The 14569-nt window shown below is 45.0% G+C and overlaps 1 protein-coding gene across 1 annotated transcript in view; it reads left to right on the forward strand.

Annotated features, from left to right (window-relative positions):
* LOC107125682 (CCR4-NOT transcription complex subunit 1-like) overlaps positions 1–14569 on the forward strand; it is a gene marked incomplete at its 3' end in the record, with an annotated part of 80171 nt that overhangs the window by 17434 nt on the left and 48168 nt on the right. Inside the window, exon 3 of the mRNA XM_015429133.1 lies at positions 507–614. Coding sequence (XP_015284619.1) covers positions 507–614 — 108 coding nt within the window. The remainder of the gene's footprint in view (positions 1–506; positions 615–14569) is intronic.

Consider the following 14569-nt stretch of genomic DNA (forward strand, 5'->3'; position numbering starts at 1 on the left):
CTGTATGGCTCCTTCCAACTCTGTGATTCTATGATTTTGTTCTATGTAAAAGCACAACACTTCTGTCCTGACTTTATGTAGCAGAAAGGATTTGCAGCACAGTCAGAATCTAGCTTGGTGACTGGGCCAGGATTTCTGCCTCGTGTTGAAACATATTGGCATCTTGTTAGCAGTGGCTACTGAATCTGCCTGACTGTTCATTTCATTAGAAGCAAAAGCCAAGTAGGCTTACAAGTGCTTGCTGTCCAAGGTGTTGTAAACAGCTTGAGAAACACTTCAGTTGTACAGGTCATTAGTATTTGATATGCAGGTGCTGTTGAAGTACGTTTGCATGGATGACTTCCTTGTTTGTGAGGCAGACGGACAGGTGAGCCATCCCTGAAATTACATGGTTTGGAAATCAGTGTTTTCCCTTCTTCCTCAACTGTATTAATACATAAAATTCCTTCAGTTGCAAATGTTCTGGTGTTTCGCTTTATTTATGTTAGCCTTTCCTTCCTCCTCAGATTGTGAATCGGCACGGCCCCGAGGCAGACAGGCATTTACTACGCTGCCTATTCTCGCACGTGGATTTCAGTGGCGATGGTAAAAGTAGCGGCAAAGATTTCCATCAGGTAAATTCTGCACTTGAAGAATTGCTGGCTGCTCCAATTTTCTTCCGATACTGTGTCGTCAAAGTGTGCTCAAGATGCAAAGCAGTGCATTTCCAGATACCAGCCACAAATTTCATATGACATTAGGACCTAATTCAAAAAATCATAGGGGACAGCATTTGTAACCCCATCCATGACCCCCACCCTGACATTAATCATCCTAATATGAAGGACGTGTCAGGTGCCATGTCCGAAACTCTTAATCTCTTATTAGTGTGAGTGGGATGCATTCTCAATATTTAGGGACCAGAAAATTCATGTGTTGGATAGGGGTGGAGAGTGTGTGATATAGAGCTAATGGTTTTGGCTCTCAGTGTTTTATATACAAGAAAGCAACAAAGAAAGCTAAAGGATTAAATTGATATGCATCAATATTAGGATATGGTATGGTTGTTCCAGCGGGTTCTTTTAATGTAAAAATATTACAAAGCATTGTTTTAAGCAAGCAATACATTGGAACAAATCAGCAAGATTTAATAGTAGTGCAGATTGTGTGCTGGAGAAATGTACTGTCTAGACATAACAGAAAGAGGTATTCTTGCACCTAAAGTGGGTTGTTGTTTCTCTTCCATACACATGAAGCAAAGTACACCAAAGACCAGTTTTATGTGTTCGTACCAAATGCAGTGAACCTTGCGATTATGAGAAACGAACTGTTAAAGGTTCTGAGAAGATGGAGACTGCGTACTCCACAGATTTCTAAGTTCCTCCTCTCTTGTCTTCCAGCCCCAGTACTCCACAGATTTCTTTTAAAAATATATATTTGATTTTCACTAATTATATAAGACATTTAGGGAGGGAAGGGGATAAGACATCAAGGGAATTTCTATCGAGCTTAAATAATAGCTGTTAAAATTTCCATCTTGAACCGTTGTTTCCATACTTCTTTTCATTTATATACTTTCTAAATCTGTAAGCGCTCACACCAGTCTCTAAAATATTCTATTATGGTTCTTGTAAAAGTACATATTCTTTACAGTTCAAATTACATTTATCCTAGGTTATAATAACTGTAATCCATTATTCATGATCTTCCTTTCCACAGTTTCTTTTCACCCATTCATAAAATAGTGTCCAATTTTCTTTCACATTTTGTTTACTTTGATCTTTCAACGAGTCTGTCAATGTATCCATTCCCGCTATTTCAAAGATTTTTGTCAAGAGTTCATCTTTTGTTGGTATCTCTGGTTTCTTCCAATACCTAGCTTAGGTGATTCTTGCTACTGTAACTACATGTATAATTAAGTGCTTAACTTTCTTGTCTTTTACATCAGGCATAATATTAAGCAAAAACATTTCTGGTTTAAATGGTATCCGTGTCAGACATAGTTTTTGCAACATTTCATTAACCCTTTTCCAATATATCATCACATCTTTAAATTTCCACCAAACATGAAAGAAGGACCCCACCCTTATCTTACATTTCCAGCACTTATCAAACATTCCAGGGTACATTTTGGTTAATTTCTCTAGAGTTATGTACCACTTAATATTATGTCTGATTCTTTCCCATAGTGGCAGCAATGTTTTCCTTATCAGATGGCTTCTAAAATATTTGTGATTATCCACTTTTTGGTACCAAATATAGGCATGCCATCCTAGCTTTAAATCATGTCCCTCAAGTTTTAACAGTCTAGTATTTTCAGTTGTTATCCATTCTCCAATCCACGTCAATTCACATGCTTTATAGTAAGTTCCCCAGTCTGGTAGGCCAAAGTCCGCATTCTCTTTAAAGTCTTGTAAAGCCTTCAATTTTATTCTAGGTTTCTTCCCTTGCCATATAAATTTCGTTGTTATTTTATGCAGTTCCTGGAAGTACTCCACAGATTTCTAAGTTCCTCCTCTTCTCCTGTCTTCCAGCCCCAGTTGACAGGATCATCATCTTCTGTGTTGTTCTTCATGTACTGAAGAGCTGTTCACTGAAACTGCCAAAGTGATGCCTCTGTGAGGTGTGTGTGAGGGTTTAGTGAGTGCAATTACTTTAATTGCATTGGTTATATTGCACAGAAGGCTGGAATGGTCATGCATTAGTATGATGAATTGGTGCACTGAGGCAGGGGGAGCACACCTGACTTGTTATCGTGGGCCACTTCATAACAGAACATCTGTATGAATGGCATCTCTGTGTTCAGGCACTTCTCTGTGTTCGAAGAAATGTTCAAACAGATGCTGCATCCCATCAATATTAGGATATGGTATGGGGCAGAAAAGAGCGGGCAAGTTGGGAGCCTCAAAATTCAACTAAGTACATCTTTTTCCTCAGTACTGAGCTCTGTACTGAATATGTACAGAGTACTGAATATGTTGGCAGTAGCCAAATGTATACATAGCTGTTATTGCCTTATTGGAATCCATGGTTCAGATGGAGGTTTCCTTCCATTCTGAGCAGCATGCAAAAAAGCAAGCAAAAGAAAACTAGTAGGATCAGCTTCTTTATGCTGTGAAGACACTACTGCTGATAACTCAAAAGGATGTTAAAAAAGCCCTTCTATCCCAACAAAGACCTTCTTAAAGAGGAGCTTCTTAAAAGTGGTGGTCTCTATTTCTGTCATTTGCCCCCAAATTACCAAGCCTCAGTAAACTCTAGTGCTTTATTTATTTATTTATTTTAAAAAAAGCTTTGCATACTGTAAGTTTGCATGGATCTTGTGTCCCAGACTGTAGATTTTGGGAGTAAGAGAGGACAGCATCAAGTTCTCCAATGTTTCAAATTATTTCAGAAGCATGTATATTTAATCTGCTGTTGAATAGTCTTTGATACAAGAGGTTCTAGTGTATGCAACAACATAGTTTCATCAGTGATTAAGACAGGCAAGTCAGGTATTCCAGGAATAAGCTGCCCCTTGTGTTTATGGCAGATTAGTGTGAAATATTTTCTGAAGACATGAAGCAGTCTTATACTGAATCAGACCATTGGTTCATCTAAGTAAGTATTGTCTACTTTGACCTGGCAACAATTCTCCAGGCTCTTCTTACTTTCTTACCACCTGATTATTTAAACTGAAGATGCTGAAGATTGAACCTGGGACCTTCCGCATTCCAAACAGTTGCTCTAGCATTGAGCCATGGCCATTTGCCGTGGGTTTGAAAGATGGCTGCCTCCTGATGTCTTTGGGAGATGCAGGATGTTTTCATGAAGAAATTTTCAATGTAGCCTCATGATTGACACAAGGAACAGTTTACAAAGGAGGTTAGAGGTTTTTTTTCTGTACATTGAGGATTCTAATTTTGGCTCATCCATTCAAAATGGAGGCCTTTTGAACAACATCAAATTTTGCCTTTTTACAGCAAACCAATTGATCATTCACAGGCATATCACTCTGCGGCCCTGTCTCTTTGGCCAACATCACAGAGGGTTTTATGTACTCATGACAAGTGTTCAATGTTAAACAGTGGACAGCTTATCATCTTTTGTTACAAATTTCACAAAATGTGATTACTAAAGTCTTGAAAACTTGCTGCTGTTCATGTTTGGTTATCTGAAGTACAGGAACGGTCTTCCAGAAAATAGCTGCCCTACGTGCCAGCAGGATGTTTTTCACACACAGACACCTAGTCAGCTAATGCTTTCTTTGCAGGTCTTATAGCCCTGGTCCTATGAAGGTTAGGCCCACTGAATTGAATGTACTTAAGCATGCCCAATTCTGCTCAGAATAGGGCTATGAGAGCTGCAGCAACCATTCTTTTTTTTTTTAAAAAAATCACTTTTTGCTCTTCTACATCCTGTTTTACCTCCACCAGACAGGTGAAGGTAGAGATTTTTTTTCTTTTAAAAAAACTGCAGTCAGAATTGCTACTGACTTCCCACTGAAAAGCTTTTCCAGACCCATTGTCCAGAGAGTTTCAGTGGCGGTCAATCTAATCCTATGCATATGGGCGTAATGGGGCTTAATTCCATTTAACTGTGCATAGCATCTGCCTTACACTGAGTTGGACCATTAATCCACCTAGCTCAGGCTCATGTACTCTGACTGGCGTTGTACCTCCCCAGTTTTAACCATATATTGTTTTCAGCTCCACTACTCAAGATCCTTTTAGCTGGGAGATGCTGGCATGTGAACCTGTGAATCTGCATGCAAAGAGTGTAGTCTGCTGACAAGCAGTGACATCTTCTCTTACCTGGAAGAACTGGATTTGGAAAAAGTAGATTCTAGTATTCTTGCTGTTGAACTGTTATTCTTCAAGGTGCCAGAGAACTCCTTGTTCTTGGAAAGCTTGTTGTTCCTTTTCACTTTTGTAATATATTCTTTTTGGACAGGAATTTATACTAAGTGTTGTATTGGCCCTTTTAACAGCATAAGCTTCGTGTTTATAGCAAGCTCATGTATCATATGTAAGTTTTGTGGTACAATCAAAACCCAAATTTAATAGAGTGTACAGATCAGGCCAGATTTCGTCACATTTTTCTTAACTTGTGACATACTTGGAGTATTTTTTCAAAATAGCCCACATAACTAGTTAAAATAAAAATTTAACTTAAATTTCTTCACTTTTTATTGGCCTCGGCCACACGGGCAGGAAGAAAAGGGGGGGGGGGGGGGGGAGGCGTGGCTGTTTGCCCTGGAGCAAACTAACGTGCGACTGCGCGATCAGGTGTCGGGTTGAGATCCCGTCGAGTTCCCGTGGTTATGGGGGAGGTGCCGATCACACGAAGCGGCAAAAAAGTGGAGCGGCGCAGCAAACGGGGTTGTGGGGTTTTTTAAAACTGAAATGTGCGCATGCTCCATTGGGTGCTTGTGCGCATCCATGGAGACTTGGGGAAAAAACCCTTTTTGCGAGGGGACATGGGCGGGCGCCGGAACTACCACCGGAAATGCGATCAGACACCCGCCCTTGCCCTGCAGTTTCCGGAAACTAGTACCTCCGAGGTACTAGTTTTTTACCCTGCATCTTCGGCGGGAAGCCATGGGAGCTCTACGCTTCCCAGATGTGGCGGTGAGATCGCGCCCAAAAAATCCGCCTATCTTCCGTCTCTCTAGTATGCCTAATTCTCCGTGTGACCGGGGCCATAGAAGACTTTCAGTATTAAAGCTCCTGTAAAACCCGTGTCTTTGCTGAAAAAAATTGTTAAAAGGACAAACCTTTTGAAGTTACACAACCACAGCTTCAAAGTAAAAACAACTTCATGTGTTCATGAATTTATATTAGGTTGCAGATAGCAATTACAAAGCATCTCAAAAAATCCTGGTGTAGACCTAAAGCAGCAGGATCTTAGGGCTAGAAGGGTGTGTGTGGCTGTAGCATGACTCGTAGTCTTGAACTGCAATTTGTGATGTGCCAGTGTCATGCTCTTCAGTTTCTGACAAAGTATCAAAAGCTTTCTGGAGTTGCATGGGACCATTCAACCATGATCCATTCAAATATCACAATAAATCACTTTGTCACAAAAAATGTAGTGATGCTGCTATTACTCCATCAATGGACTCCATTTGAACAGTATGTGAAGAAATGTCCATACAGTTGGAGACTCTTCAATGCATTCTTCTGTATTGGTAAAGAATAATAAACTGTTCACAGGCCTCAAGGAACTACTTGTGCTACTGAACAAGTCTGATCTAGAAACAAGGGACCAGTATGTAAAAGTTTTGAGAAGTTAAGGGATTTCAGTAATATCAAAATATGTAGCTAAGTAAGCATCCTTTTATGTGCTTCCTTAGCTGAGGCGACTGCAGAAAAAATATCTTCTTTGCAGGATACCTAAAATACAGGAAACGTATGTTTACCTGTCGTACCCTAGAATATGTTACTGTGCAGAGTTGCTTTAGATCTTTAGGTGGAGAAATGGAACTGGTAGGGCTACATGAGGATCTGGAAAACAGTGACCTGGCACTGGTGCTGGTTGTAAAAAAGAAGGAAAAGGTGGTCTGGTATCACAAATTACTTTTAGCAGTTCTAGAAACCGTTGAAAACGTAAAATGCCTATTGGAAGTATATTACATTTTTGAGAGAACTGTAGAAACTCCATGGTCACCAATGTTCCCTCTAAGCTGTGTAGCCCTGTGAGCAAAAATTCTATTTTGTGAGCTGCTGGCATTAAAGTTGTGAGCGGGTGATTTGGCTACTGCATAAATTAGTCTGCTCTGGAGCCATACTTCCTGAGCTAAGACAAAAATGTGTGAGCCAGAGGCTGAAAAACTGTGAGCTAGCTCACACTAGCTCAGCTTAGAGGGAACACTGATGGTCACTCATTCAGAATTGGCAGAACTGGGCACACTTCTGAAGCACTGGAAACAAAGCCAAGAAATTTCAATATTTACATCAAGTTCAGTGGGTTGCAAATAAAGTGGGTGTCCTTATAAGCCTTGGAGAAAAACTGGAGAACTTTTTGTACTTGGCAGAAATTTCTGGAGGGCCTGGTGCAGACACACAATGCAAAAGGAGTATGGGAGTAAATGAAATTGTTCTGTGTCATCCAAAAAGGCTGTTTCTTAGTTGACTGCTTTGGAACTTTAAAAACCGCATCTTTCTTTTTCAGAGGGATAACCTAATAAATCAGATTGAATGCCATATTTCTGGAACTTTGCAGTCAGTACAAGACTTGAGGTTCTCCCTCTGAGAGGAGGACATCTTGATGGGTGTTTCCCACCCTATCTGTAGGGAGGCAGGAACCAATCTTTCACTTTCACTTCCTGAGCTCTTGGTGGGATACGCCCCTCAACTCAGTTCTGTTCCTACCTCAGTAGGGAGAGCAGCACGAAGTTAGCACTTGTGCCTTTTTACCTTTTACTACTCATTTCTCCTTATACCAGCTTCACTCCTCCTTCATTCCTCCTAGTACCGTCTTCCTCTCTTCTCCTCCTGCCTGCCCTTCACCTTTCTGCAGCTACTGGCTGTTCCTCCCCCTATCTCTCTGTCCTGCCTGCTGTTCCAGCTGGAGCATGTCAGACCAGGGCGAATCCGACAGATTTCTCTCCGAGGGTGATCAGGAAGCCTCCCTCGCAGCTGCCCAGCCCAAAAAAAATAAAAGGGAAGACACCTGCTTCAGCCCCCCCCCCCACAACCGGGAGCAAGAACAGGTGCCATTTAGGCAGCAAGTCGGAGACCCCCACAGATAGCGGGGGAAGGCTGCAGGGCTGCTGTTGCTGCTTCCACAAGCCAGATTATGGACATTGAAGACGGGCAAGATATTCCTAATGCCCAAATCTGCAATATGGACCACAGAGGAAACACTGAACCACCAATGGGTAACCCCAAAAAAGGGGAACCTCATAATTTCACCTGAACTAATGCAGGTCTTCAGGCAAGCTATGCGGGAGGAAATTTCCAACTTCTGCCAGACGCCCTCCCCCCCTCGAGGATGACTCCCAACTGCCCCCCTCTCTCACACAAAGGACTATTCCAATTCAGGTTTAGACAGAGCCTTCTCAGAGGAGGAAAGGCCTTGCTGGCCTACCAAAGCAGCTAGAAAAAACCATTACTCTGTCATGTGGGACCACTCCCATTGGGAGCTTTCACAAGTTGGGGACAGTAAATTGGGAGATAGAGATGAAGGGGACTTTCTATCAGATGAGGAGGAGGAATTAGAGGTTCCAGAACCTGAAGACTATCAATATCTACTTTCTAAGACCTTAGCCGTCTTAGAGCTGCAGCCAAAATTCCCCGCAGAGGAGCCTAGTAATCCTGCTCACTCTGATGGGTCCAGGCCAAGAGGTCACTGAAGTCGGACTTCTTCAACCTGATTATGTGTCGCTTTGGTCTCCCCGCAGTGGACCTCTTTGTGTCCCCAGACAACCACAAGGTGCACAGATTCTTCACAAGATTCTATCACCACAGGGCAGAAGTGACAGATGCCCTGGTGTCACAGTGACCATCCAGGCTCATGTTTGTGTACCCTCCGACCCCAGTCCTCCCAAAGCTCCTGAGGAGGATCCGAGAACAGCAAGCGGAAATTGTAGTGGTGGCTCCATATTGGCCAAGGAGGCTGTGGTTCTCTGAACTCCAGAATCTCACCCTACATCCGCCCCTTCGTCTGCCAGTCTCTCCAGACATGCTGACTCGGGGACCTATCTGGCACCCAGACCCGGGATGGCTTCGCTTGACCGCTTGACAATTGAGTGGGAGAAACTCCTCAGACTTGGCTACTCTGAAAAGTTGACGAGTACTATGTTGTCATCTAGAAGACAGTCCACAAGTTGAATATACAATACCACCTGGAAAGTCTTCGTTAGGTGGTCCAGAAGGAAGGATGTGGATCCTTTGAAGCCCAGTATCAGGAATGTGTTGGCCTTCTTGCAGGATGGCCACAACTCCGGCTTGAAGGCTTCTACCCTTAGGCGCCAGGTGGCAGCCCCTTGGCTATGGTCCTTCCCACTTCCAACAGCTGGGGGCTTTCAAGACATCCTCATGTTCACCATTTCCTTAAAGGGGCAGTGCTCCAGGATCCACGCACGACTCAGATTTCCTACATGGAGATTAAATGTGGTACTCAATGCATTGACAAGGCCTCCTTTCGAGCCCATCAAGGAGATTCCGCTGAAGTGGCTACGTATGAAGACATTGTTTCTGGTGGCAGTGACCTCAGCACGCAGGGTGTCAGAGCTAGGAGCCCTCTCAGCAAACCTACGGCTCTGCATGTTCCACAAGGACAAGGTAGTGCTTACTACGGACCCTACCTTTCAACCTAACGCGAACTCCCGATTTCCTGGGTCACAGGAGATCTGCCTGCCATCCTTCTGCCCAAATCCATCTCATCCTACAGAGTGGATTTGGCACTCCTTAGACATGCAACGAGCTCTAAAGATCTTCCTCCATCACACTAGTGGCTTTAGGAAGACAGAATCATTGTTCCTCTCCATCTCCCCGCCTAATAAGTGTTGCAAGAGGTCCAAGGCTACTATTAGCTCTACTCTCAAGGCCTGTATCTCTGAAGCGTACAAGGCTCAGCAGCTGGTTCCCCCTCCAGGAATCACAGCTCACTCCATTCGTAGCAGAGCAGCAAATGCAGCCTTTATAAACCGTGCCACAGTGGAGGAAATTTGCAGAGCAGCCACGTGGTCGTCTTTCTCCACTTTCATTAGGCACTATAAGATAAATGTCTATGACTCAGCTGATGTGGCCTTTGGCCGAAGAATCCTGCAACAAATTCTGATTGATAAGGATGATCCTGCAGCAAGTTCTGACTGATAAGGATGATGACCCACCCAACTGATGAGGACACTTCTATGGGAGGTCCATTGGGTACTTACCAAGAAGGGTCCTTCTCTGAGATAAGGAGGACATCTTGTTCCTCCCGAGTCATCGTCATCTCTACTTCAACTTGCTACTTCCTATACCCAGCTGAGTACTCCTTCCTGTCCCTGCTGTTTTTTCTCTTGGTTCTTGTTCTGTTGTTTTTTCACAGTTAAACCAAGTTATGATTCAGTGCTACTGAGCTTTGTTACCTACTGCCTCTGGGAGTTCCTGAACTGAGTTGAGGGGTGTATCCCACCAAGAGGACAGGAAGTAAAAGATTGGTTCCTGCCTCCCTACAGATAGGGTGGGAAACACCCATTAAGATGTCCTCCTTATCTCAGCGGAAAAGGATCCTTCTCGGTAAGTACCCAATGGCCCTTTCTCTCTAGGTTGGGCAGGGAGAATTTCAGTGGAAAAACTAAAACAAGACATTTATAAGAGGACTCAGTTGTCCGTAAATCTGCCAGATTGCAAACCTAACAAGTCTCTCTATTGCTTTGGTGCTGATTTTTATGTATTTTCTTGCCCTCAAGAGAAGAACTGGAGATCTTTCACATTACAGAAGACTTACAGACATATAAATTCCTATAATGCATTCCCCCCCCCCCGTTAAATAAACGTTTTTGGTGGATGGGATGATGAGTAACATGGGATCTTTGTCATGGTCTCTGTGCTTCACACCAATGGGATCTAGTGTGCACGCGCTGGATCAATCGGCGCCGTAGCAATCTGTTTTAACGGATTTTCGTGTCCAGCCCCCCCCCCCGGGATGCCCAGGAACCCCCCCCCGCGCATGCCCAGAGGGGGTGGGCGCGGACATCCCGCCAGTTCCTTTATTACCACCGCATTGGAAAGACCTTTTTCCTTCTCGGTCTGATTGGATTGCTGTTAGCCTCGCTTTTAGCTTCGTCTCACAGCTCTTTTGAGTTATTTTTCTCACTTGTTTTTCGCTTTCAGTTCGTTTTTAGTTGTTTCCTCTAAAAAAAAAACCTTTATTTTCTTCTGAGGGGAATTTACCTCAGGCCTTCGGGCCACACCTCCCCCCCAACCATTTTTTCTTCACTTCTCTTCTTATGGAGAAGAAGTAGGATTTTTTCAATAGATGCAAACGTTGTGGTAGCAAACTCATTCCTCCCGATCATCACACCCTCTGCATTTTTTGCCTTGGAGAGTCTCACAAGCCAGAGTCCTGTCGTCACTGTGCTCGCTTCAACAACCAGATGAGGAAGAATCGCGCTGCGCGCCTTAAAGTAGCGCTGCTTGAATCGGCCCTTGCTCCTGCCTCAGCGATGGAGGAGAGACCATCTACATCGACAGCTCCGGCATCGAGACCTGCCTCCAATGTCGACTGCCCGATACCGAAGCCCTCGACATCGAAGACACGATCGTCTGCCTCTACGCCAATCAAGAAGAAGGCTAAGGCAACTACAGAGCATAAGTCCGTGAAGAAGGGCACCTCCAAGTCCCTTAAGGCAGCGAAGAAGGGGAAGGAAGCGGTGCCTGCACTGGGTGATGCCCCTATAGTGCCTCCCACTCCACCGGCAGTATCGATATCGGAGACCCAAGTCCCCCGACCGATACCGACCATCCATGTATTGGACTCCCCTGTCCACCAAACGGAGCCTCCTTATTCCGACATCGACATGGCGGAGCTCCTAAGTCACCAAATGGGTGCAGAGCTTTCTCCTGAGAGCCAGTTTGGTGTAGTGGTTAAGTGTGCGGACTCTAATCTGGGAGAACCGGGTTTGATTCCCCACTCCTCCACTTGCACCTGCTGATGTGACCTTGGGTCAGTCGCAAGCTCTGGCACAGCTGTCCTTGAAAAAGAGCAGTTTGTGTCAGAGTTCTCTCAGCCCCACCCACCTCACAGGGTGTCTGTTGTGGGGAGGGGAAGGGAAAGGAGTTTGTAAGCCGCTCTGAGACACCTTTGGGTAGTGAAGGGCGGGGTATAAATCCAATCTCTTCTTCTTCTCTTCTTCTTCCTGCTCCTTCGACTTCGTCGGCATCGACGGTATCAGACGCTCCCGACATCAATCCATGGCACTGATATGCCTTATGTGACACGCAGCGTCACCCTCCACGTCTGCACACTCAGTCTGTCGATATTGACACCTGTGACTACAGGAACAACTCCAACAGACACGCCACTACTGTGTCTCCCAGACGTCCATGGACCAGAAGTCGCTCCCCAAGAGTCTTCCTGCCCCCCCCACCAATGGCGTGGGATGAAAGACAGTTGCGGACAATGGCGTGGGATGAAAGACAGTTGCTTATCCATGCCATGGTTGACTTCTGCGGGCTATTCTGACTGGTATCGCTATTCATCTCGTTCTACTCATAGGTCTAGGGCTCCTCACAAGTCGAGACCTTCAGCATCTCTGTCACGTCCTCCTGCAGTTGAGCTGTCCCATCATACCGTGGAACCAAAACCTGTCGTTCCTGTCGTCCAAATAAAACCCGTAGTCTGTCAACAAGACATCTCGGTCCACACGGAACAACACGAGTCTTCTGATTTCATTGAGGAGGACTCAGATACGGAAGCTTCTGAGGCTCACACCTTTCCTGACCATGCGTCTCCAAATTAGGATGTCGCGGAGGATTTACCTGTATCTCCATCTGACAACCTCACTTCGTACACTGATCTAGTAAAAAGAATGGCCCACTCTTTAGACCTCTCTGTCGTCCAACAACATCCGCAAGCAACGGATTCAGTTTCCGATGTTGTACAACTGGATACATCTTCCACCTTGGCATTCCCTATGTCCTCAGTTCCTTTACAGGCAGCAAAGTCTCCATGGCTCAAACCTTCATCCGCTCCTGTTTCCACAAGAAAACTGGACCACATGTACAGGGTCCGAGACTCAGAGGCCGAGTTTCTATTCTCCCACCTTCAGCCAAACTCCATGGTTATAACGTCTTCCTCAAAATCCAAGAAAATGCATTCAGCACCTTCGGATAAGGAAGGGGGACTTCCGGTTTGTGGCTTCAGCGATGGCGGAGGCTCTCTCCTGAACAGGGGAGGCATTCCGCGCTCCAGGGGTGTTGGAGGGGTGCCACCTCAAGTGGCACCCCCAGGTGAGCCTCAGTAAGGAATTGAGGCGCTCTTTCTTGCCCCAATCGGTCCACCCCCCGAGAGGCTCGGTTTTTACCGAGCATAGCTGATGCCAATCGGAACAAGCAAGAAGGTGAGCGAATGAAACGCGATTAAAAGGTGTCTGTGATCAGACCGTCAATGAACCGGAGAGCGAGGCGAGCGAAAAAGTTTTAAAAGTGAGTTCTGATTCCCCCCCCCTACCTTCAGCGGCGTCGGGAGAAATCCCGGACGTAAACAAACGGAACTGTGTTCTAAAAGAGACGGGGGGAGGAGAACAGAAAGCACTCAAGTGTGCTAGAGACTTAACTGCTTTTACGGATAAGTTTTACACTTGCTGAAGAAGTGTGAAAAAAGCACTCTTTAGTGTAAACAAAGCGGAAAATGGCCAGCGTCCGAGGAAAAGGAATAAAAATGGGGTGAGGCTCTCAGAGTCTGAGGGTAGAAGAAGGAGATGTTTTCTCCGCACTATCAGAGCTACTCCGGCCCATAAATGAAAGGCTCGATGGTCTTAACCAGTTAATGGCTGCATCGAACCAAAGTATGGCAAAGCAACAGCAACAGATCACCGAGCTTGTGAAGAAATCGATCCAAACTGACGAAAAGCTTAAAGAAACAGCACACGATGCTAAAAAATTGAAGAAAAAAAGTTGGTTTGATGGAACAAAAGCAGGATTTGCAAGAGAGGAAGCTATTGAACCTTCAAATGGAAAAAGCAAACATTTTCTGTCTGACCTCAAATGGAACGTCTTTTAGGACCCTGATAGTTGCTGATCCCAATTGTAGGGGTTTGGTTGCTGTCGCTTTGAGAATATCATCTCTTGTCTGTCGTCGGAGAAATTTGATCACAATCTCACCCGGCAGGTTGTTTCGCTTGATATATTTAGAGTAAGACCGATATGTCACTTCGATCTCTGCATGTGCTTCTGCCGGTGAACTGCCGAGCGATAAGGCGATTAGCTCAGCTGCTACATCTTTCAAAATTTCTCCTGCCGTTTCAGTCACCCCTTGGAATCTGAGAGTTTTGTTTGCTTTTTCCATTTGAAGGTTCAATAGCTTCCTCTCTTGCAAATCCTGCTTTTGTTCCATCAAATCAAATTTTTTGTGATCAAATTTCTCCGACGACAGACAAGAGATGATATTCTCAAAGCGACAGCAATCAAACCCCTACAATTGGGATCATGGATTGTAGATCTAATCCACCTATGTTACCTACTCGCCAAACAGCCATTTCCTGGCCCTATCAGGGCTCATTCTACCAGGGCTGTCGCGACTTCCACTGCCTTCCTCCAGGGAGTACCACTGCAAGATATTTGCAAAGCCGCCACGTAGGCCACGCCTAACACCTTCATCAGGCACTACGCCCTAGACGTCTGTACCACCACCAGTAACAACATGGGGCGTCACGTTTTGTCTTCGGCTACGTAGTAAAAGGCCTGCTAGCACCCTCCTCCAGGTAGGCTACTGCTCGCTAATCTCCCATTGGTGTGAAGCACAGAGACCACGACGAAGATAAGCAGGTTGCTTACCAGTAACTGGTGATCTTTGAGTGGTCATCTGTGCATTCACACCACCCGCCCTCCTTCCCCGCTGCTGTCAGCTTCTACATTTTTGAATAGGGTTGATTTGCAGTGGTTTGTAGGAACTGGCGGGA

This window comes from Gekko japonicus, unplaced genomic scaffold (assembly GCF_001447785.1).
Source record: "Gekko japonicus isolate JY-2015 unplaced genomic scaffold, Gekko_japonicus_V1.1 scaffold2256, whole genome shotgun sequence".
NCBI classification, from domain to species: Eukaryota; Metazoa; Chordata; class Lepidosauria; order Squamata; family Gekkonidae; genus Gekko; species Gekko japonicus.